Raw genomic sequence first — 26744 nt, forward strand, 5'->3', positions numbered from 1 at the left:
TTGGTAAATTGAATCGAGTTATATAATATTTCATGTATTAATTTTGATGTAATCATATGGGTGTAAGTGAAAACTTGAATATGTTTGCTTGTGTGTTTGTTTATTTAATTATGTATAAGGATAGAGGGACAACAATGTAAGTACTTTTACTATTGCAGCCCCAAATTTAATGTACATTTTTTTTAAATTTATGCTCGTTATATAATTTTCAATTGACTCAACCTTGTACATTTGTGTACAGAAACATTATGCATCTCAGAGATAATAATTGCATTGTAGCACCAAACGTTACTGTACACATCTGGTAGTCTTTACAGAAATGTTATGTATTTAAAATCTAATGATATTCAAGAGAAAATCGCATATGGTTATGGTTTATGGTTTATTTCTTGCCTTTCAAAACAATACCCCTTAACGACAAAAAAGGTACATCATTTAGCCTAACTACCAAAAATAATATATATAAAAAAAGAACACATTCAGTAAAAGCTTCAGCCCCGCCAAAGCATCAGTCCGAAAGGCCTGAACACTGTTTAAAATCACAGTACACTCAAACACTTTCACTTGTACTGAGTATCACTTGTTAAGCCCTTTTCCCATCTCAGTTAGCAAGCTAGATTTACTTTAATATCGTATAAAGAGAGCGCCCAAATGTTCAAAACAACATCATTATATTTAAGAACACATAAATAACATGGGTAAAATTGACCTAAAATAAAAAGTAACTTCATGCCAGGAGACTTATAGGGTAGGACTGTGCGTTCTTTGGCAGGCCTGAATTTCTTGGTAATTTTTAAATAAATAATAAATTCAGATTTTATAAGAGATAATGTATTTCACACTTGATTGTCCATAAAAAAAAACAGTCACTCAAATGTTGGCTATTTAGCTAAAAGGCATTATATAACAAATTCCTTATGCGGAATACAAATGTATAGAAATCTTTGCTTTAACAAGTGAAAACTAGCTATAAATTGTGCACATCTAAAACAGTAAAATGTCAGCAGTCATACTAAAACTCAATGTCTCAATCAGCTTTATTCTGTGCATATTCTTAGCAAATTGCACCTAATACTTTTTTAAACCACAGTCGTGTGTACTGAACAGTATACTAACAGTGTGTGTTACTTGTTTACAACCTACTTTAACTTTAAATATCATCGTCTGACTTCACAGTTTTCAGAAAGTGCTCATGTGAGTTTCAGGGAAGCTTTTATATACAGCTACAATGGATCCTTAACATGTTCATTGCCACCAAGTGTTCGCTCTGTACACCGATTTAATGTTCACTTTCATATCTCTCTTTAACCTGCCATAAATGATTGTAAAAGAAAAAACTGTGAAAGATATTTTTCAAAGAAATGTCTAGTATGAGTCATTGTAATAAACACAAGAGAATCCTAAAAGTTTGTAAAGAGTGTAACGCAATCAACAGACTATTGATGTGAAAATTTCCCAATCACAGAACATGAAATCTGTACATGAGCAAATAAAAACAGGGCACTAAAGCACTGCCAGAGCAGGCTAACCTTGCAATGACATAATATTTGCTTAATCGGTGGAGTTTACAGTACCATAATAGGCCTTGGATTGTGGTGAAAGGACTGGTCTTTTCATTACATCACCTGACTCGAAAACCGAGCTAGTTGGAGCCGTATTAAGGCACTCAGGATACTGTGATCACACCATTAAAGATTTGCAAGGAGTTACAGCACCTAATAATCTGGTCACAGACAACAAAGCACCTTTAGACTGCTGAACTGATTCTGAAAGTAAAAATGTAGTACCAAATGATCCAACTTGCTGGTGCTTAAACGCTGCCATAAAGAATCTAAAATCAGTGATCCTAAAATTCGGCTTTATTCGAAACTCGTCCAAAACCAGATGAAAGAAGGGACAATATCTGAGGTTAAAAAAAGAAGTAGAACATCCATTATCCACATTGACCTTTCTTTTTAAATATGTATAGGAATTAATTCTTCCTGTTTGTTATGGAGGGAAATTTTTTGTAGAATATGAAAAGGATCATGAATGAAACCCATAGGCTTCAAGGTAGCAAACTTCTTAAAAAATCCCTTTTTTTTCTTACAGAAAACTTCATTTACTCTCCACTTAGTTTCAAAAGGGCAAAAATGATAAAAAGGGTAACAAAATATGAAGTTGACTTCCGGTCCTTTTTGTTTATTTTCCATTCCTTTGGATTGTTATTAATGTTTGTGAAAGGTAATGTTTATCTTGAAATAGAAATGATGATAAATCCAATAAAAATGGCTTTAAGACTGGGGTAAGTGCTGTTTAATGATTTCTTTGGACTGTGGAGGTATCCTGTCCGGAAAGCGCACCTGGAATTCCACTATCATGTCCCCGCGCTGGGACGGACTTTTGGGTAAAGGCAAGCCCTCACCCCGCAGTCTCTTTATGATTCCTGGTTTTATGATATCGTTGCAGGGCAGCGTAATAATCCTGTTGTCAAGGGTAGGAATGTTGACCGTGCAACCACACAGGGCCTGGTGAAAGAAAACATAATCATGTTAGACAAATGTTATAACATTAGCAAAAAATAAATAAATGAAATCTAAATAATTAAAGAAATCTATTTAAAATAATGATGTATATATTGCTTTTAATTATACCGCCACACTGTTGAATTCTGTATTCTGATTCTAAAAGTTCTGTCATTCAAAAGGTTTTTATTAATGCTCCCATTTATACCATCTTCAAAACAACTTATTCACATGGCTGTTTATGACAAACCTCTACATGACCTAATTCCCAGACAAACCACATACATAATAAAATACAGGCAGTCCTTGACTAATGATGGAGATGCATTCTGATGACCCTGAGACGTGGCCTTGCCTACCCAAGAATAGTGATCAGTACAGGGTAGTATTGTAATTTGTTCATAATTTAAGCAAACAGAACAATTTATAGTACCATACTATATAAACGAGCATATATGTATGTGGCAGCAGGCAAAAGGACAAGCGCCCGTTCGCGGATTGATGGTGAAGCATATGCTGCTACGTTTGCCTGCCGCGCATCATATGTATTGCGTCATTGTAAGATCAAAAAAGTTTCGTCAAACCATCTTGGGGATAATCTGTACATACTAGCAAAGAAAAAAGTATTGTTGAAAGAATTCTCCAGCATCAGCTTTGTAACAGTCTGAAAATGGAGCACTTAGATTTTGCACTAAAAAAAAAAGCACAAGACAATATAAGGAAGCAAGGCTGGGGCTGATTTCTTTCTAGCCCGGTGTGTAGACTCTTGCAACCAGTGATAATTATTACACTAGTTAAAAACCTCATAGATCAGATTAGCTTTTGAATTGATACAGTGATCCCCCGCTTTTTTATTGCCCACGGTTTATTTGCGGAATTGCGTTTGCCACGTAACTAATTTGTTTCGCTGATTTTCCCGGGTCTCTCGCGAATAGCACGATATACTAAAAAACGTATAGGGAATTGTTTTTATGGAGTTTTTTGTTGAAATGAAATGTATTAATAAAAATATATTTATTAATTATAAAATAAAGTAAAATGTCAATCGAGTCCAGTACTGTATACATAAAATAGCATTTATGGGGTGGCTTCCGTTTAGCGCTGATTTGGATCGTAACCACTGTGATAAACGGGGGATTACTGTATTTTTCCAGCCTGCTTCAAAGGCAAAATTATAACAGGTCATCAATAGTAATTGAGAAGGAGCATGAGAAATATAGTTACAAGTGTTGACAATATAGTTGACAAGATGGATTATTTACTTTTATTTTCCACAAAATGCCTGAAAAAACGTTTCACAGTTACAACATTTTCAGTTTATCATGTAGGTTTTTGAAGGAATCTAAACAGCATGACCCCAGCAGGTTATTTGGAATTGAAACACTAAATTAGATTAAAAGTAGCTGCTTTGAAGTGTGTGGAATAGTTTGTCCAACACAGTGTCATCAGGGAGACCTCGTGATATAATGCATCGCCTTCCCCCCGGTTTCATTCTCAAGCTGCTGATAGATATTCAGTTCCCATATATTTTCACTACCAGTCACTATTAATGAATGCATGTTCATTTGATGTCTGAAAACTAATTTATGAACTTCATTTGCTTTGTAGAGTGTTCCTCTACATCCTTATCTGCCCTGAACCTTTCATGCCCTTAAAATTAGTTCCTAAGTCTGTGAAAGGAAGGTCAAAAAACACATTCCTAATCACATTTCTGAACACAGAGAAAAGCACAAAGATTAGAGTCTATGCGTTATGATGACCCATTTGTAAAGAATGTATTGTTTTAATCTCTGAAATATTAGAGGTTTATGCAAGTGGGAATTAGTGACAGTCTGGTATCTGAGTGAGTGTGTCGGATGCTATAGTAAAGGGGGGGTCAGTGGTGCAAAGTTAATTTTAGCTGCTGTTCTCATTTTGCAGCCCTAATGGAGCAACTGAAGAATCAGTTGAGGTTGTAAATACTTGGCAAGTATGTCAGAGAGGTCAAAACGTTCCATGACTACAAAAGAATCTTCTAGACTTGGGAACCATTCATTTGATGGTTCTGATCAAAATTCAAACCTTTCCATTACATATCTAATGCAGCTTCTGAAGGGAACGTTCAGGAACGTTCAGAAACGTTCACTTTTCAGGAATAGGCATACTTCGAATGTTACTAATCTGTGATTATAGCAGAGCAAAAGAGCCTGGGTGAACTATAGAGCAGCTGCTCATAGAAATAAGGAGATGTGTTAGCAATGACATCAGCTTTTTCCTTCAGGGCAGCAGCAAAAGGGGATCCGTGTTAAACAGGCCAGGGCTGAGGCTCACACAAACATTTGGCCTTGCCAGCATGCCTTGCATTTTCCTGACTGGCCTAATGTGGAACAATGGATGAAGTATTAGGCTTTGACATAACAGGCCCAAACAATGGGGTATCTGCCTAAAATGAATCAACATTCTGTATAATTCTGAATAATATGAGTTTTTATCTGTGTTCAGCAAGGATCAGGTTCAGCCTATATTTATCTTGGTGATACATGGTCATTTGTGCCAAGTAACCAAGGAGGCTCTAAAGTTTACTCAAAACAGTCCTCTTGAGTACACTCAAAATGCTCTTTACACGTAGACCCAATTCCTGGTAAGACGTTAATCCCTAAAGCCACTCGATCTGCCGAAGGGCTACTCTACTAACTCCAAACCTTTCTTATTTATTTACATCGTATTTACAGACTAATTCACCCCAAGATGATATGCTGATGTATGTATAACAGAGTCAGTTGGCAGTTGTGATCAGAATCCTCAACGAACTGTAATACAGTCTCAACGCAAACTGCCAACTAACTTTGTTATAAATTTCATACACAATTGTGTAACACACTGGGACTGCACAATTTTAAATGCTCAGAACTCTTAATACCACTGCACTCAGTACTTTGCACCTTACTATAATATATATACATTGTACTTGTTATCCTCTGTCTTCCATAGTTTTAGAAAAATACCTTGCGCTAAAATGTCATATATGTGGAATTCATATACGGTGGAACCCGGTTATGTCGATGTCCTAGGGGGTCGCCAAAAAGCATCGAGATAACCGATGATCGAGATAAACGAAAATCAAAATGGCGGCAATATATTAACGTGCTTGAAATTTCTTTATGTACATGATGTGCGTTAATAAATGAGAATGTGCATGCACGTGTTTTTGAAGGTTTTTTTTTTACACAACAGCGTTGCCACGATTTGTTTGATGAAGGCATGCTATAAAAATACATACAGTACATGTTTATCTGTCAGGAATCCACCTGCCACGCCCCTTCGCCCCTTCAGCGTGGCAGGTGCCGGCCGCTTTCTCTGAAGCTTCCGCTTCAATCGCGCACATATGGTGCTCGTTTATCATCATCACCAGCTCCTATTTAAACTTCCACACTCTCACCGTCCGTTATTGTTGGTATATGTTGGTCCTCGGTGGTCGTTGTTATCGCTCATGTGTATCCCGGTAAGTGCCTTCCCACCGGCACTCTCTCAATGGCTGCTCTTTTCTTCCCAAAGCGCACCGCGGATTCCCCCCGATCCTGCCGGTGTTCATTCTATGCTTTTGCTCATCCCACGTTCCGCGCCGCCAAGCGCGGCCGCCTCCGCTCATCGCATAACATTTAACAACAAAAGGCATATGTGCACTAACTAACAGCAGAGATTCACCAGTATACAATACAACACCTGTAGCAGCTGTAAGGCTTGATTTTTCCGCCACTTCCGCGAGTTCTTCTGCGGCTGCACCGAGATAACCAACGTTAAATGGCAAATTTTTCCCCCCTTGTGCTCGAGATATTAGGGTTCGGCAACATAAAAAAAGTCGACATAACTGATAAAAAATGCTTAGAAAAAGCGAGAGTTTGGCAGTTCCACTTCAAAAACGTCGACTTAATAGGGTTGTCGAGGTAACCGAGGTCGAGATAACCGGGTTCCACTGTATATGTAAATATATATTAATATTTATATATATATATATATATATATATATATATATATATATATATATATATATATATAACACATAATTATAACTTTCTTATGCTTCATTATTTGTTTTCTCTCACTTTTCTTCTTACTGTTTTATATTGTTTAATATTTAATATTGCTGTAGTTTGCCTGTAGCTCTACTTATGAATTTCATTTTACAAACTGTCACTGACATCTGTACATATGACAAAAAAAAACTTGAAACTTGAATAATGTGCTGGGATCTCTTTGTCTATATCAGTAAATTTGTATTATCATAAACAGGTTCACAAAGATATATGGGTAAGTTCTCATGCCCATGAGACACAATGAGACAGATGGCAGACCAATTTATTGCCTCAGTGATATTAGAGCTGTGTTAACTTCTCATCAAGTTTCAATCTGGGCCTCTAATGAGTACGATGAGGAGAAGCAGCAAATTTAATCCTCAGGAAAGATATTAAACACTGGAATAGATTAGAGGACCCAGAAAATGAAAACATGTTTTTATGGCACTCTAGCTATAAAGTAATGGACATTCTAACTGTTTGAGACATGATATTAAAATAAATGTAGTCTGGTCTATTTTGAGAAAAGTAGGCTATGTTCTTACAGACTTGCAGACCCTGGAGACATTTCCTTGAAATTATCTTTAACTTGCTGGCATGAGAAACCTGCTGTCAAAAGTGAAGTGGAGACATAGCTGTATTTTACTTGTCTGCTAAAATGATCAGGCTTTCAGACAGTCAGGTGAAGAAAAACTGCCACTTCTTTCAGCATTAGAAGTGATTATGTTGATGCACAGAGTGGTGACTCAACACTCCATTAAAGCTATCGTGAAATAATTAAGCGAGAGGCTAAAAGTGTTAGCGATGAGTTAGACCACCTATTTTTGGAAAGCGTATATTACTCATTTTTCTTATTTTATTTATTCAGGATTTGATGATTAATTAGGAGTTAAGCAGACTGATGTCATGTCTGCATTTTATAAAAAAAATAATTCAAAGAAAGCTTAAAAGGTCCTCTGTAAAATTCAAAAGTGTTTCCTTTTAACAAAGGTTTCAATTAGAAATGTAGCTATCCGATGACCCTATTTACCTCCACCTGCTCTCTTTTCTTTCTACAAAATTTGTAACCCCAATTTTTCCTTTATTTTTTCAAAGTAGCCAACTTGCAATTAAACCAGCTAGCAAAAATACACAATGCATGACTGTGACACACTTGCATGACAATTATATCCACTTGGTTTGCTGGCTAGACCATTTCACTGAGTGAGAACTGTGTGCTGTGACACTGCAACATGACATTCTTCTGTGGTCTCACTTTAGTGGGAGAGTATAAACCAAGTACGAGTCCTGACAAGGCAGAAAATCTGACTCCATTTAGCACCACTCGAAAGCATGGAGCTTTCCAGCCCTTATACATCAGGTTTTATCTGAAGCACCACACCACACCACAGCACAGGACAGGAATAGATTATCCCTGTTTGTTCCTGGAATCACAACTGTAGAGGAAAACTCTTCTGAGAGATTGGACCTAAAAAAAAAGTTTGATTATTTGACAGACCCTACTGCTGATCTGTGATAATTATATACTACATACACTTTTGTGTTATTTTAGAATTATGAGTAAAGTTCCTTTTCCTTCTTTCTTCTCCAAGATTTAGTGAGGTTAACAAGGTCAGTAATGAATATGGATAGAACTGGCATGGTATGAGCTAAGCCTCCCATTTCTTTCTATAAGAGGAGAAAAATAGGGAGACAGCTGCCAGTAATACGACCACAGTAAATTTGTCTAATCTATGTCTGAGCCTCAACAATTCACCGAAGCCAACTGAACTCTTTCTATCTAAAAGTAAATATATAAAGTATCTCACAAAAATTAGTACACCCTTCACATTTCAGCAACCATTTTAGTAGATCTCAAGGGACTACACTATAGGAATGAAACTTGGATATATTTTAGAGTAGCCAGTGTGCAGTGTGTACAGCAGTACATATTTACTGTCCTCTCAAAATAACTCAACATACAGCCAACAAAACTGAGTACACCCTAAGTAAACATGTCAAAACTGTGTCCAAGGTGTGAAATAATTTGTGTGAGCACCATTGTTATCCAGCACTGCCCTAATCCTCCTGAGCATGGAATTCACCAGAGCTGCACAGGTTGTTGCTTTGATCCTCTTCCACTCCTCCAAAATGACATCACGGAGCTGCTGGATGTTAGACACATGGCGCTTCTCCGCCAGATGAGCAGGATGCTCGATAGGGTTCAGGTCTGGAGACATACTTGGTCACTCCATCATCTTCACCTTCAGCTTCCTTAGCAAGGCCATTTGGGATCGTTATTATGTTGGAAAACTGCCGTTTAGCTCAGTTTCTGAAGGGAGGGCATCATGTTGTGCTTCAGAATCCATGTTTCTCTCAATAAACCGCAGCTCCCCAGTACCAGCAGCACTCATGCAGCCCCAGACCATGATGCTACCACCACCATGCATGACTGTAGGCAAGACACAATTTTCTTGGTTCTCTTCACCAGGGTGTCACCACATATGCTGGACACCATCTGAGTTAAACAAGTTGCCCCTGCACTCAACTTCAACTTATTATTGTCCCTTGAGAAGAGGTGGTGTACTCACTTTTGTGAGATACTGCATGTAAATAAAAACAGAATGCAACAGTTTGGCAATCTTATAAAACCATATTTTACAACTGAACATAGAAAAAAAACAAATGATTAAACTGAGAAAATGTTCAAATGAAATAAAAAAATTAGGTAATATTGCATTTGATGGCCAGAACAAAAAAGTGTTAATCAAAAGAGAAAGCTGAAGAAATATTTTGCAACTAATTGGGTTAATTGGCAACAGTTAAAATTCTTAAAATCTTTATGAGGGAAAGGCTCTTATCTTTGCGCACAAGGGACAAGAGAGAAAGATACTATTGAATACATTTTTGATTCTTTCTAGAAACCTTGGACACAGCGTCCTCTGGACTAAAGATGAGAGGGACCACCTGCCATGTTATCAGTACTCAGGTTAAAAGCCTGCATCTTTGATTGTATGGGGGTGCATTACTGAATATGGAATGGGCAGCTTGCACATCTGGACAGGCTCAGTCAATGCTGAAATATACATATAGGTTTTAGAACAATAAATGCTTCCATCTAGACAAGGTATTTTTTAAGGAAGGCCTTGCATATTTCAGCAAGACAATGCTAAACTGAATATATAACGACAGCATGGATTTGTAGTAGCGTTTCTGTAGTCCAAGATTTCACCAATTGCAAACATTTGTCACATGATAAAATGAAAAGATATGACAAAGAGACTTTTGAATAGTTAAAATTGTATCAGGTATAGATGGGACAATATTCCTCTTCCAAAACATCAGCAAATAGTCTCCTCAGTACCCAGATGTTTATAGATTGTTGTTAAAAGAAGGGATGAGGCTACAATGAGACCTTGTTCTAATTATTTTGAGACATGCTGTGGCCATCAAACTAAAATGCTAAAATGTTCTATTATGAATAAATTATGGGTGTTCCAGATGTGTAAATTGTTGCATTCTTATTTTATTTAGATTTTACACATCCCAATTTTTTTAAATTAGGGTCATATATGTCATATGGAAAATAATGTTTAAATACACACTACAGTGTAAATCCCATTAAATTAGTTATTATATGAAATTCTATATACAGAAAATATATTTGATGATATAGAATATGACTTGTAGAAGCTTTTGCTTAGCTACATATTATATGGACAGACTATTAGTATTTGCTCATTTTCAGATTTGCTCATTATTAGGTCAAATGTCTGGTTAAGTATTGCAGCATTTGTTGTGTTAGCAAAAACTTCCGAATGCAAGTGATACAGAAAAAGATTCCTTGAAAAAAATGATTTTTAGACAATAACAAGATAAAAATAGAGAGCATATAGGTTAATACTGGTTGCTGCAAGCAGAGTTATGTGTATTAGGTCTTCTTACAATAATTGGACAAGAGGTGTCTAAATATTTGAGCACTAAACTTGCCAGAGGTAAGTCTAATTAGATATTATTATTAGTTTGTATTAGCCTTTGCAAAAACTGTCACTGAGCTTGGGCAGATTATTGAACTAGTTACTGTTAAGCAAACGTTTTACTTTTTTCAAAAGTACAAAGTACAAAAGAGACCTTAAAGAAAGACAATGTTTTTAAGTAGAAATAATGAAGATGATGAGATTTTTGTTCACCTAGAGGGTCTCACATGAATTACATCTCAACTGGCAGAGTATTACTGTATGATGTCCAACAAGCTTCTGTTTTGGCCCCCTTTTCACCTACTTTTTATAATACACCTTGACTGGCTTTTACTCCTACACTATTCATTATACACAGTTACAGGTATTTGTATATTATTTGTATTTGTATTTTATTTTTATATTATTTATATTACAATAACACTTAAATACCTGAAGGGAGCAGCATCAAGGTACCTGGATATATTGCAAAAAAGAGAAAAAAAAAATTCACACACCTCCTTAAGACTGACTCTGGCAGTGTATATGACATTGGAGCCATCCCTTTTGAAGTGAGGGTGTCCCTTGTCTTTGAGCACAAACACAATATCAGCTGGAATGTTCTCAGGTGTCTCATCGCCCTCCTTAGGGAAAGTGATCTTGGTCCCTTCTTTCCAGCCTCTTTTAATGACAATATTCAGGATCTTGTCTTCTGTCCGTGTGGTTCTTCCATCTGGGTTGAGCCGGCGGCGAGTAATGCGCATGCGTTTAGTACATCCATGAAAGATTTCCTCTAGAGATACCCGCAACTCATGAACCACTGGAGGATCCTGTACCTTTCTCCTTGTGTTGCTGCTGCTGTGCAAAGGTTCATTGCGAGATCTTCGACCTGCCCCACGATGGAACCCATTGAGACCGTTAAACCCAAAGTGGCTGAAGGAGCTGAATGGGTCATCCTCTCCATCCATGTCAATGTCCATATCATGGTCTCCTGCACCATTGCTGGTGTTCCAATGACGCCCAGAACCAAAGAAAATATCAAAGGGGTTTGAGCCACCGAAGAAAGATGCAAATGTGGCATGAGGATCTCCATGGAACGTGTAGTGATACGTAGTGCCTGGTCCACTAGATGAGCCTGTTCCTCCACTTTTGAGTCCTGTGAAGAAATAATAAGATGTTTACAGTACATGTTGGGAAATAAAAGCATCTCGGTTTTTAGATATACAGTATGAATCGTTTTTAGATTTGTTTACCATCTTTACCTTCCACTTGCTTACTTCCTTTAGGAACACACTCCAAAGCGATAAACAAAATGTTGTTGTACTTCAAATGCCTTTTATGATATTTAAAGACATTTTTGTATTTCAATGGTGGCTCTGTTTTTAAATGGGGAGCTTTGCTCGAATATTTTGCAAAGGGTCACTGCATTTTAATATAAACCTATTCTCACTGATCCTTATGATTTAATATTTGTATCCTGATGAAAGGACTCTGTCCAGAACTTTTCCAATGTCACAATCCACAGGGGATGAAGGCTCACTGAGAGGTTTGATTAGTATAAATTATGTAAAACTCATATGCTTTTGTCTTCATAAATTACCAGTCATAAACAGCCTACCTGATTCTGACTCATAGTCACCAGATTTCTAGGCAACATGTTAGATAGTGCTGTCATTCACCAACAAAGCGAAAATCTTTTAGAATAATAGTGTCCCCACAATACAAAAGACTTGTTGAATGTTGGTTAAAGCTGTTCCAATGGCTTGACTTACACCTTAGTAAGACATTTTTCTTTTAATTTGGCACCCATCTATATTTGATGTATATGTTTTGTCTGTATATGTTAAATAAATTGCCATCCCTTGGGCAATACAGGCAGTACATTTTTTTTTTAACGGTGTACCACAGGGTTCAACCTTCTGTTCAATGTGATTTACTAATTAATGCTAAACATTTGTGTCCTGCAAAACACTGGTTCGGAAATTTCAAATCAACCACAGTGAGTAAAAGACAAATGGTTTTGTCTTCAAAGAATGTTTCAGCCCTCACATGAAAACTGCAGCAGCGTCTGATGGCTCTCAACCTGCTGCTGCATAGTCTAAGCTGTAACCACTGAGTGCAAAAGTCTTTGACACCTAATCTTTAATCTTTAAACACCTAATATTTCAAGGAATTCTACATTATCTGAGTATTAACAACACATCCCACACTGTTTAATTTCTCTTTATGAACAAAATATATGTATGTGAATTAAGACGGATTTCAATTCTTTATTTTATTTTTTTATGTTTTTATATAATTTCTATATGACATAGGTTCTGTAAAGCCAGTTGTACACATTTTATAGTTGTAGTTTAGGTGATCATTTTGCAGATTAGCTATTTCAGAACACTAATTAGCAAATGTCAGTTAACTCTGCACCTAAATTTGATTTGGTTGCAACTGCTCATACTTCTCTAGCAAGGAGCCTGCCAAGAGTGTGTGTCACTCTCTTTCTATTTTGGATACTGGGAAAAGACAACACACATTTAGACAGATGAGTACAGTACACAGACATTATCTGTCATAAACAGCCTACCTTACTTCTATTCTTGTCCTTTAGCAGGCATAAATTGGTCACTATGCATTTACATGTTAAAATGTAAGTTCAATCAGTGGAAACAGAAAATAATGCCAATGTGGCAATGGAAGCTCCCTCTGGCTAGTGTTATGTTCTTGCAACTATAAAAATGACATTACATTTTGTATTACAAGTAATGAAGCTTCTGCAAGGTCCACAAAATGAATACCAGCTAACTTCTGTTTAGTGTAACTCTTTTTCTTCCACATAGAATATAGGGCCACTCTAAATATTATATTTGTATATATTTAATATTTAATTTGTCTTCCCTTGAAATACACTTCAGAAATCAGAATACTCTTCCAAATCATTAAGGGATGAGACCAACCCAACAATGCACTGAAACACCCATATGTGAAATAAGTCCAATTTAATTGTATTATATATAAGATGCAAAGATATTCAAGATGAACAATCTTAAAACTAGTGATGAGTCCCCAGAGAGCCATGCAATATCGAACTGTGGGATGTTATCTGCAATGGCATGTGCCTAAAAAACAGTCTGGAAAACTTTAAAGTCAATAATCAAGGATAAAAAAAAAATAGTCTGCAAATTTCTTACAGCAACCTGTATATTTCACATAGGATACAGAAGAACAAACCTCATTATATCCCCAAAAGATTCAACAGCTTACATCTAAAAAAGAAGAATATATAGCTCTCTAAATATAGATGAGTCATTCTGGCAGGATTCCTAGTATGTATACAACCAGGGAAAGATACAGCAATGTAGGCCACAGGACAAAGGTATATGCCATAGATATCTTGCTTTTATAGGCAGTCCTGAAAGGACATCAATTTTAGTTGTGATCCTGAATTAAAATTTTCAATCTTCAACATCTTTCAAATAAATATATGGCACAATGATGCTTAAAAATAATATGTATTACAATAGTTATAAAAGATATATTGTATTATTACTGCTTTTGACACTGGGATGTCAAATGTCATAGTGCAAAACCACATAAGCTCTTGGAAAAATCATGTGCCACTTACCATCCTCTCCATATTGGTCATAAATAGCTTTCTTCTTCGGGTCACTCAGGACTTCATATGCCTCTGCTATTTCTTTGAATTTCTCTTCCGCATTAGCATCCTTGTTTTTATCTGGATGGAACTTGAGGGCCATCCTCCTGTAGGCCTTTTTGATCTCCTCCTCATTGGCACCAGACTGAATGCCCAGGATTTTGTAGTAATCCTTGCCCATAGCTTAGATGATAATGTCCTTCAGGAACCAGCCTTTTCTGCTAAGGGGCAATGGGAAGGACAGGTTAGCCTTCAACCATTAAAATGGCATACAGAATATAAATAGATTGTCATTGCTTTTGGAAAAAAGCAATATATGAAGCAATTACAGGATTTAGACCATCATCATTAAATCAGAAATATAATCATTTTTTTATCACAACTTGGACTTTGTTTTGAGTTAAACAGAGCATCGATTGTGGAATTAGACACATAACAGTTTTCATCTACCTTGAATTATGAAAAAAAGAATTTGGTCAATTATTCTACAGCTTTAAAGTCACAGGTAACGGTGTTTTATATCAACGCTTGATGAAATTTTCGAATTTGTTAGGGCAGGTTACTTAAGCAACCAGCAGGCAACGTGTCCGAGTTTCTAAACTCTCAGTCTAATTAGTCTAATACCTTGAACTGCTAAGACTGGTGTCGAATCGGAATTGAGAGAGTCACTGACAAAGTTTCAGCTGCATGTGTGAGGTGCTGACTGATACACATCTAACAGAGAACTCTTCACAAATTGTCCACAAAGCCTGCTGTCATCACTCCTGTTTCAATTAACGTGCCAACAAAGCATGCATAAAAAAATCAGCTTGGTTACTGTGAAGATGTCCATATCAGAGCAGTATTAAAGTACCAAGTATAATCCTCTACCCAGTTTTGTGAGATCTGTGCACGCCCTAAATTGGTGTCTAAATGGAAAAATAAGGACGGGATGGTTTTCTGATTGGAGAGTGTGACAAAAATCTGTGCCATGATTTTAAGCCAAACTAGGATGGAAAACTGCAGTGTCTGCAGGACATAGCGGGGGTTTACTCCAAGCTCGGACAGTTTGTCCTTCTTACATAAAGTAGGATGTCATGTGGTGACACCGACAGTGATGAAGAGGGAAATCGGTCGGTGACGGATCAAAGTGGGTGACGTCACAATCATAAGAGTCTCGTGCTCACCCGGTATTCCTCAGTGATTGCGAAATATTGGGACGGAGTGTCCTCGTTCTTGCTGTTTAACCAGGCAGCACAGGAGACAGACAAAAGCCCAGTCAAATGCACACAGGCCTATAAATATCTATAATAACCAAATGAACGGAAAATACAAATATTATTTTAGTGATTTAACTCCTAAATGATTACCGACGTATATATGGTTTTATGATTTTCATGATCATATGACACTTTATACATGCATATACATATGATCTATTTATACATATTCCAGTGAGCACCACGACATTTCACTAAGCTCTTACAATAAAAACCGCAATTTTCAGAGGAAAAATTGTTCAGGATACGTAACGGGTCCATTCATTGTGATCAGAAGGAGATCATGTTGAAAAAAAAAAGCCATCTGAGCATGAACATGACAATGATCTTCATTAATAAATAAGAAATCGCCTATAACAGATTAACTCCTTTCCTCGACATCCCTGACGCTGCAGTAGTCACGAAACCTGAACCGCACATTTCTGATTAGATCTGTTTCAACACCCTATATCGCTCCCAAAGCGGTCATTAATGATGTTAATCGCGTGAAAAACCGGTCAAAAGGAAACAGTCGCGCGCCTTACCGTGTCCGAGCGACGCTCTGCTGACTGGCGGCTGCCGCTGTTCGGAAATGGAACTCCATTGGCTTGGCCACGCCCACCGGTCCAGGGCGCTACAGTGATTCCCTATGAGCCGCCTCCAGAGCACAGCATCACATTTCACATGGGCTGAAGTCTTTCATCTTTTTTATCCGCATGCATCATCTGTAAATACTTTTCAAAATGTGCATTATGGTGTACAACACTCACTGATCTGTTTTTTTTTTTTTTTTTTTTAAGGGAGGTAAGAACATTTAGTGAAAACTGACAACCCAGCTGCCTGTTCCTTCTCCCAAGCAATGAATTCTGTAAGGAAATCCTGTGGAGAGAAGGAAATAAAGACAAATTTGGTTCGGTTGTGTCTAGCACGTCACAGAGATCTCTGCAGAAAGAGAGATAGCGAGAGAGAGAGGAAGAGAAGAAGGAGGAGAGGAACTATAAGGAAACAGTTTTGCACCCCAACAATGATCAAACAATCATGGACATTTGGTGCCACCCAGATGAGAATTGGTTCCCTTTTTAGTCTGGTTTCTCTCAAGATTACTTGCTCAAACTATCTCAGAGAGTTTATCCTGGTCGTCATCGCCACTGGCTCGCTCATTATGGATGATCTTATAATGAACAAACAAATAGGCAGTAAACCTATGCATTCCAATTTCATAAGCTCTTGAAGCTTCTTTGAGCAATGTCCATTGTTAAAAGCGCTATACATTAAAAAAAAAAACGGAACTGGAGAAGAAAAATAAGAAAAATAAGCAAGAGAGTAAAAAAAGTACATTACAAGGATCTCTTGTTTTGCAGCCACACTGTAATATATGAAGGCCTCAAAAAGATATGTGAACTTATTTGTTATCATAAACTCCAGTTGTCATGACAAGTTTCAGATGTTGAGCTCTAGTTTGTAAGTCTTGACTACAATTTTATGACTTGACACAAAGGTTATCTTCCGGTTAAACTTACTTCTGATTTTTAAGTCAAGATGAACTTGTTTTTAAGTTTAACCAATTATTAAAATCTTACAGTGCAGCTGGAACACTTGCCAGTGTAAAACAAATGACATGTCTCCTTTATGAACCCATTGTTTAACTGTGTACAATAATAATTTGCCTATTTATTACAGCCAAAAGGTTATTTCTGATCTTTAAATTAAGAGAACACATAAGGAGTGGCAAGTTATGACGCAATTTCAAAACTGAATGATACCACTAAATCTGTTGTAATTTGGTGCATCTCAATTCAATTCAATTAATTTTTATTTGAATAGCGCTTTCAACAATGAACATTGTCTCAAAGCAGCTTTACACAGATAATGTGGTGATAAAAAATGAATATCTTCTTTATAAGTGTAAGTTTGTCCCTGATGAGGAAGCCGGTGTCGACTGTGGCAGGGAAAAATTTCCCAAGATGGCATAAGGAAGAAACCTTGAGAGGAACAAGACTCAAGAGGGAACCCATCCTCATCTGGTTTTCACTGAATGTCCATTTATTGCGGATAAACAAAGTTGCGGGTACAGTGATGGTGATCAGAAGCAAACTGTAGTCCTGAGTCAATGTAGGAGACTGTTGACATTAACTACAGTCCAATCCATCCTCAAAGCTCCCGATCTTACTCCAGAATTCCATGGAACCTCCCAAGGCATTGATGAGAAACCGTCCCAAGCTGCACAGAGTGGCCTCCAATCGAAGAGAACAATATCCAGAGGCAGGCCTGGACGAAGTGGGAAGATCCACGGAGGGAAGAGGGGCAGGAACAGTGGTCACTGGAACCTCGGGAGCATGTTTATCTGATTGATATGTGTCTTGAACTTCTGAATTAAACCTTCTATGAATTGACAAATGATTAACTGAGGTAGAAAAGAAAATCATCTTGCTAATCTCTTTACACACCACTTTAATAATATACATTTTTACACCACTAGAATCTTTCATTTTCATCATTCAAAACATTTTTTCAATAGTAATAAATTTACTTTGAGTGACTGATCCAACAGGGAAATCTCGACAATAACCTCAACAATAAATATTACTAGTATTAGTTGTGTGGGTTGTGATTTTGTAAACAATAAAAAGCATCTTGCTTGAAAGCCATTGCTCTGGTCTCTACGAATCACATCTGCATTATTGCACTTTCATAACTTTATGCTTCATTACATTAAAATTTAGATTTGACTTTCAATTAAGAGATTCAATTCATTTTGCATACGATGTGGTTTAAATGTATGAACTCGTTGCATATATTAGACACAATGCAACAAAATGAAAGACACTGATACATTTTGTCAGGATCTGGCATTAGCATCACACCAACAGCAGGAGTACACACGAAGGGTATTCCCAGTTCCTGTTGTATTTTATGATCTTGTCACAGCAGCTGTTCAACAACTCTACGCCAGCATTAGTAATGAGAGAGACTGGACTTGTGAATTCCCCCCATGAGGTTTTTACAAGCTTCACAAATGTCCACCAACAATTATTATTATTTCATCTATGCAGTGTTTATTGCAGCACTTGCTCTTGTTATGATCATGTCACCTAGTAATTCTATGTTTCTTAAGTCATTGGCAATTTCATACTTTCCTCTGTAATTATTAAGCTGTGTGACATCAAAATTGTTGTGGTATTCACATGTATGCTCCTCATTTCTTACACTCATCTCCTCTACCTATAATTTAACTGTTTGTTTTGTCACAATCCATAAATTTATGTTTGCAAGCTTAAACATCTTGAAATTACTGTAGATGAAGTTGAGGTAAATGAGGTAATTATTAGAAGATATTTATGAAACTAAGCACAATTTTGCTTTGTCCTTTTGAATTCTTGCAGAGAGTTTTATCAACAGTTCTGGTCATTACGTTTTTAGGTTTTTGCCCTGTTGCCATTTGTCCACCTGATTGTGTTATGGGTACAGATTTGGTTCTAATAAGTATTTTTCTCTATGCTTTACCAGTGTCTACAAATTTCTCAAATTTTTTATTTCACAAAACAGTTTCCGGAAATCTGAATGCTATCGCATAAAAAGAATATGAAAGTATCCCTTTTGTCAAAACAAGTGAAAAAGTTCAATTAGGATGTCCATTGCATTTAGTCAAATGCATCTAGTGACATATCGGTTTTGAAGAAGGCATTTGAGATGGTGAAGAGATGGTGAAGATGGTGAAGAGTTAGGAGTCAACCAATTTTGGTTGACTCCTGAAGCAAAATCCTTAAACTTCTGTTATTTTCCACCTCATTTGTAAGTCCCTTTGAAAAATAAAACATTCGTAAAAATGTGGATGATAGTTCGGCCTAATGCATGAACACTGTTAAGCTGTTACTGTATGGAGTAGTCTATGACCAGAGTAGAAATTACTTCACTCATTTGCACATGTATGTTTGTTTAGTTATGTTGCACTAGGTGACTTAGTAACTAGAAACATACCCAGAAACAGTGAACAATTACTAAAAAAACACAAATCATTCCCTAAAGCTTATAGCAGTAATGACCATTGTTGGCGTGAGTGTGTCGCTGTGAGTAAAGTAGTATTTATCCTTTTGCACCACAGAGCCATTGTGACTCAGCCTAGACTGAAAGAAAAGCGCAAAGAGTGGGAGAGAAGGCTGTGTCAAAGTAGTTATGCACAGTATATCCAGTAAGAGTTTTCTGATGGGGTACCACCTACTGAAATCATGTAAATCCTACTGTGGGTGACTCATCTACCCGACTGGCAGTACATATATAATAAGGGTTAGTTAATCACAGTGTGAATAAAGAGTCTTTAAAAACAGATACAATGCAATATACACAGAAAAATGGAATAGTGTTCACAGTCATTCTCCGGTAGACACCCCTTTTGACAGACTAGTCCGCATTTTTCCTACCTACAGTCAAGTTCCTTTGTTATTAGATGTTATATAATCCACCAAAGACGCCTGCTTGTTTTTTTCACTGAAAATGCCATGGCCCTTAGAGCCCATTATCTGGCTGAGAGCTTGAACTAAAATGAGGTATTAGAGTGAACACATAATGCAGTGTTACAAGAATATTTGATGCTGTGTGCACCTCTTTGTAAAAAGGACAGTTAAAGGTAGGTTTTTGGATGCAAAGACAAATGTATGACACATCATAAAGTTTGGGTGTAAGTGCTATTTGCTTAGAGCTACAAATAGAAAATATTGATCTTAGGCCTATACTTCCTTAATCAGGTGTGATTCAATGAACCATTTGATCAATCAATCAATCAATCAATCAATCAATCAATCAATCAATCTCTTCTATACAAGTCTTGCAACATAGCTAGTTTTAGTTGGAATATTTAATGGTGCATGGTTGCTTGGAGCAAAATTGGCTAGTGAGCAGGTTTTTAGAAATAAAACTGTATTTCAATATTACTCCAGAGAAATACAAAAGAAAAACCTTCAGTCTATTGGAGATCTTTCAGGTTGAAACCACAGCCGTCTGTAGCCAAGAACCAAAAGAACAAAACTGGCTGTGTTTACTGGGTGGGAGGAATGACACACTCTCTTTCCTATCAATCACAGCAACAATGGCCAATCACGGTTATCTTTGAGCTGCTTTGTGGGAATTATCAGGTTCCTATATTTTGGAGAAAAAAAAGAGAAACATAAAAAAGGTAAGAAATACATTTGATCCTATAACAAGTTGTCAATTCCTGACAAACACAAGTAAAAATAAACCATATTAATTAAAAAAAATTGTTAACTGCAGTTTAGCCTTGTAGTATTCACATTCTAAGACATTTCTAAAGACTAGTATGACTGATTGGGCATGAGCATGTGGAAGAACTCATTTACTTTATAGACACTTGTATTTCTCTGTTTCAGGTCAGATTTCTCTAAAGGTGAGAAGCAGATCATGTGTTCATGAGTATTGTAGAGAAGACAATGTTGATATGTGCATACATGTTTAACAACTCTCATTACAGTTGCATGACATGTGATTGAGTGTCCAATTGGGAACCATGTGAATGAGTTTAGTATTTTCTGTAATCCAAAACAATAGTATAGCATCAAGAAATGTTTAGGAAGGTTATGGACTGCTTCTTGTAAGATTTGGTGAATGTTGCTCAAAGTTTTCTTTTCATTTTTATATGTATTTGAATGTAAATATATATATATATATATATATATATATATATATATATATATATATATATAGATATAGATAGATAGATAGATAGAGAGAGAGAGAGAGAGAGAGAGAGAGAGAGAGAGAGAAAAGAGAGAGAGAGAAACTACTGGGTTATAAGCTAGATAGTTGGCACTCAATCAGCAAAGTGAACAACATGAACACTGAGACTCAGTTTAAGCTCAGGGCAGATCAGATATATTCACTGCACACACACAAAAAGAAAACCCAGCAGGTGCATCATTGTCATCGTTACTCACTACAACGTTTCCTAAATGAAGAATGACACTAGGTTGTGCTATCTTAAAACTCTGGCTTTTCCCTGTTGCAAATATCCAAGCTGCCAGTGTTCACTTGAAATAAATATCCTCTTGGAAGGTTTTACACAGTCGTTGGGACATTGCAATATGGCATGTTATGATTAAGCCATGTACTGAATGATCCAATCACATTGCTATTTTGAATTCCATTTGATCATGCTCTAATTCTACTGCACGGATTTTCCTAGAAGACATAAACCACTGGCATGTTGATGAAGCAAACCAGTAAAGTGCAAACGGAAAGTTGCGTACACCTACTCAAATACCTGACAGTCATTTACATGGTACTTTTCTTCTATTAAAACAATATATAACTCAGCAACCTTCTTTACATCCACAATGTCACTCATCAACCATGAGCAACTAAATGTCTCCATATAAAATTCTAAAATATAGTATAGTCCCTTCAGCAATCTAAAGCAATCAGTAATGATAAAAGGTTGATTAAAGACATAAATAAGAGATAAAAAAGTTGCAATGATGTTAAAAAAGGCAATACATATCAATATATATGTCAATGTCAACATATATTCCCTATAGGTGCACTCTGTAGATACTGATATAAGTGACAGACAGACAGACAGACAGACAGACAGACAGACAGACAGACAGACAGACAGACAGATAGATAGATAGATAGATAGATAGATAGATAGATAGATATTTCCATTTATTGTTTGTTAGGCAACATCTGAAAAGGCTATGAGTGTGTCAGGTTCCATGACACATACACGGATGTCCGTGTAGGTGTAAAGTGGAGCAAATCTTCAGTTGCTGCCCACAGGACTGCTGCTGCCTCGGGATTTTTGACTGTGGGCTGTTTCTCAACCCAAATGAGAAAAAATCCGCAATGACGAGCGCTAATTTCCAAAGTTCAAACAGAGATGGATCTCAGTATTGCACTACAGCTACCCTCACAGGGCCGTTGCTGAGGAGATGTTAGAGCTGCACTGCCTTATGCATACTAATAAAAAAAAAAAACTTAATTCCCTCCAGCATGTAGGGAAATCCAGTGTATGGGATTTAAAGCTACATGTTGAATTTACATAAGACACTCCAAAACAGTGGATTTATTCTCTTATTTTTGGTCTTAGCTGAGAGGAAATGGGTCTCTATTTCTTTATGAGGGGCTTTAGAAAGATGTAACACTGCAGAGTATGCCAATGCGAAGATAGATTTAGTAATTAGCAGGCTTAGTAACATTAACAACTTACAATTTATAGTAGTAGTAATAGTAGTACTAGTAGCAGTATTAGCAACAACAACAACAATAATAATAATAATTAGCATTTCTAGGGGCCAAGCCCCCACACTGTTGACCACAGATACTGGTGGAATTCTCTTCACAAAAAGAAATATTCGAATGAGGAAGAGCCTTGAAGATGCCCACAAAGTTTTGTGTCAGTGCACAAAGCCATTGCTGACAAAGTATTTTTTTCTATTTGGCAGCTACACAGGCAGAATCGTTAACCAATTACAGGTGTTTTGTTTAAAATAATAAAGTATTTTGTCCAGTTTGTTCTAAAGATGATGTATACCAAATTTGGTGTTGAATGGACATCATTTAGAGGGGCATTATCTTTATCTAGAGGGGCCAGTTTTGGACAAAATCCAAGATGTCAAGAGAAGGTGCACTTTAATTTCAGATATTGCTGTGATAATTTTGTTTAATTCAATTCAATTCAATTCATTTTTATTTGTATAGCGCTTTTAACAATGAACATTGTCTCAAAGCAGCTTTACACAGATAATGTGGTGATTAAAAGTAAATATGTTCTTTGTAAGTAAGTTTGTCCCTGATGAGAAACTGTGGCAAGGAAAAACTCCCCGAGATGGCATAAGGAAGAAACCTTGAGAGGAACCAGACTCAAGAGGGAACCCGTCCTCATCTGGGTTGCACCAAATGTCCATTTGAAATTAGATTTAGATTAGGTTTAGATTTTCTGTTGTTCATGAAATATATTCAGATAACTTTGCTATATAATGTGTTATTGATATAAAAATAACGATTAAAGCCTACGGTGTTCCTAAAGTTTTTTTTAGATAGTTATTTAGGGCTCCTCTCTCCTCAGATAAACTCATTTAAAAACTCCCAAGAATGTTGCACTGTAAACTTCAAACGGATACATTTATACACAATTATTGGTCATTATTGATGTACACAGTTACATCTGTGTATTCATTTAACTGGAAGTTACACTTCCATTATCCACCCAAACAACAGACAATATAGTGGCATTCATAGGTATTCCCCTCTTAACTAATTAGGGGGAAAACATTTCAACTACAACTTTTTGTCTATATGCAGAGGCGCGAAAATGGGCTATGCAGTATATGCAGTGCATAGGGGCTCTGCACATGGGGGTGTTATTGCATGTAGTGTTTTTATTCTTGCATTTGCCCCTCTTATTTTGGGTGTGGGGGCCAACCGTGATCTTGCAAACCCCTAAGCAAAGTGCAGTTGTACCCCTGTCTGAATTTCCATTATTCAAGGCTCTATATACAAAATAAGAATTGAATTTAATTCCAAGACTGTATGCAGTACAGATTAACTGAACATGTTTCACTGTTGAGTTAAAAAAAACCCAAACACAAAGCTCTGTACCTGCTTTTCAGCATTTCTGATTTCCCTTTGCTCCTAGTTCTCAGACATTTCGTAAGCACCAAAGTACATTTTCAGAGAAGAACAGCAGAAAGAACTTACCTTTTTCTGAGAAAAAATAACAGACCACAGTAGTTTTTCTTGAATTGCTGTTTGCTCTGCTTACAAATTAGTTTTTAAATCTTAAGAAAAGAAAAGATTTCTTTGTAGCTCACATCAAAAAAGCAACCCTGGTCCCGAAAGACCCTCTCCAGGACCAGGCTGTTGTTTTTTTTGTGCTCCCAAAACACCTGAATCAACTAATCATTAGTTATCAATTGACCATGATGAGTTGAAATGGGTATATTACATGAAAAGAATAACCCTGTGTAGATAATGTGTAGGACAATAACTCAAAAACCCAGGGTTGGGAACCTCTGATCAACCGAGAAAAACCTTCGACAAAGCTTTTCTAATTTATATATAAACATGTGTTTTGTTCTCACTGCTGCCATACAATGGTTGCTCACAATGGTACAATGGTAAACTGTTAAGGCCAAATCTCAACAACACAAACCAATACAGAGCTTTATATTGAGCATCAGACGACGGTAATGTGTTTAAATGTTTGGGTCTGGCGCACTGAAGGTTGTTAAAGGTGCTAGACTGAGCTGTCGACTTCACACATAGTGCTGAGTCACAAGTGAAGAGAGAGACGTGACGGTGAAAAAAAAGAACAGAATCTGGACATTCATCACACACTCTCCCATCTGCTGTCTAAAGAAATTAGAAAACCATAGCAACCAAGATGGTGGGGGGTGCAGTCTGCATCACATAACTTCCTAAAGTGAAAGACAAGTCTGACTAGCATTTCTAAGTCTATGAGTAAAGAGAATTGACATTTTTACAGATATCCATCCCTTGGACGCGGTATCTGAGGGGTGTTATCAGGTTTCCCTTAACAACCTTATACGTCTTCACATATAGGAGATAAGATGTATGATTTCAAAAGTTTACCATGGCTGCAGATAAACAAAGATTTCTTGTGACATTTTATCGTTTTTGCCAAACAACAAGATATAGCATCAAGCCACCAGACTGCTGTTCTGAGCTGCAGATTGAATTTGCTGGATGTCAAGGGATCCAGACTCGTAGCGATTCATCAAGACCAGAAAAGTATAGTTTTCGCTGGATTGCAGTCATTCACATCACCGTAGCAACCAGAGCAAAGACGGTAAACGTGGCATGGCTATACATTGTTCCCTCAGTTTGCATTCTGACAAATTCAAGGTTTGGCTGTTTGGTTACTATTGTACATAATTTTGCTTCATAATTCAATCCAGTCATCAGACTGCTTGCCTGTGAATCATTAAATAACCTGAGCACTGTAGGTATAGGGTAATACAGTGATGAGTTGCAGGCTCTTCCATGTCACAACATTTAACACTGGCCTCCTAGACATGATTTATATATATGTAGTATATATGTGATATATTAATTACTTGTAATCTAAACCTTGTAAACTGTACATGTACATTTAAGTAACCAGCTGTAATATTTATTACAGGGAAAGCAAAAATAAGTTTTTATATTTTTTACACATTTGAGAGACATGGCCTAAGGCTATTCACTTTTACATTAACAATTGCACACGTGACTTCAAAAATCATGGCAAAAAACGAAGAAGACACATACAGTGCCAATAACAGTCACAATGTGCATCCAGTCTTATCCAAGTGTCCTACAGAGCCCTGGAGAGGTGACAAAGCTTTTTTTTATATATTTTTTTGGAAAGCCAACACAGATCGTTAAGCCTCTATTAGAGAAGCAGGATCAGATCTTTAAACAATTCCAAATATGTTAACTGCATGTCAACATACAGGAACTTTGAATATAAATTCCAGGTATAATTGTGCAGTTCTGGCTATGTTTCTATGGATGTTCACGTTATAGTAAACATATAGTCTTTATCAGGTTTTAAAATAAGGTAAATAATACAACCTCAGATGAACACCACATGACATATTAGTCATTTTTTTATTGTACAAAAATAAAACCAAAATGAAAAAGTCATGTGTGGAAAAAAAACAGTATACCCTTACTGCAGGGGTCTCCAGTCTTTTCCACATTTTCAAATTAAATACATTTCATTATTCTACGGTGAGAAAGATTAATAACAAGTGGAAAACATTCAAGACAGTTGCTGCAATCTTCCCAGGATGGCCAGCAAATTCCCCCAAACGTCAGACCGTGCAATGCTTTGAGAAATTGCAAAAAAAGCCCAAGAGTTTCATCTTAGACTCTATAGGTCTCAGTTAGCATGGAAAATGTTAAAGTTTATGATTTGTTTGAAAGGATTGCCGGTAGAAAAGAAAGCATCTTCTATCTAAAAAACAACAACCAGAGGATATCAGCACAAATACCTCCTCAAGCTGTCAAGCACGGTGGTGAAGGGGTGATGATGTGAGCTTTTTACTGGACTAACTTGCAGTCATTTATTCCACCAGAAACTCCTCTGTATACCAAAGTATTCTAGAGTCAAATATGAGGTCATCTGCCTGACAGCTAAAGCTTGGCTAAAACTGGGCCATGCAACAGAATCCCAGAACACCAGCAAATCTACAACAAAATGGCTGAAAAAAAAAACAGAATCAATGTTGCAATGGCCATGTCAAAGACCAGACCCCAACCTGACTGATAAGCTGTGGTAGGACCTTAGGAGAGCTGCGCATAAACAAATGTCTGCAAACCTCAATGGTCTGAAGCAACATTTTAAAGAAGAA

At 36.8% G+C, this 26744-nt stretch overlaps 1 protein-coding gene across 5 annotated transcripts; it reads right to left on the minus strand.

Moving 5' to 3' along the window:
* Positions 1-368: 368 nt before the first annotated feature.
* On the minus strand, positions 369-16108 carry dnajb5 (DnaJ heat shock protein family (Hsp40) member B5). Of its 5 annotated transcripts, none has more exons than XM_046842435.1 (5): positions 15921-16108; positions 15304-15421; positions 14108-14355; positions 11010-11647; positions 369-2507 (listed from the first exon to the last, which is right to left on the minus strand). In XM_046842435.1, exons 3-5 carry the CDS (start codon positions 14316-14318, stop codon positions 2274-2276), a joined length of 1083 nt encoding a protein of 360 aa, XP_046698391.1. In that variant the 5' UTR covers positions 14319-14355; positions 15304-15421; positions 15921-16108; the 3' UTR covers positions 369-2273. The 5 variants fall into 5 exon arrangements, with proteins under 5 accessions (XP_046698391.1, XP_046698390.1, XP_046698389.1 ...); XM_046842434.1 differs by having other exon boundaries at positions 14108-14358; XM_046842433.1 differs by lacking the exon at positions 15304-15421 and having other exon boundaries at positions 15921-16107.
* Positions 16109-26744: the final 10636 nt, after the last annotated feature.

The sequence above is a fragment of the Silurus meridionalis genome, chromosome 27 (assembly GCF_014805685.1).
Source record: "Silurus meridionalis isolate SWU-2019-XX chromosome 27, ASM1480568v1, whole genome shotgun sequence".
NCBI classification, from domain to species: domain Eukaryota; kingdom Metazoa; phylum Chordata; class Actinopteri; order Siluriformes; family Siluridae; genus Silurus; species Silurus meridionalis.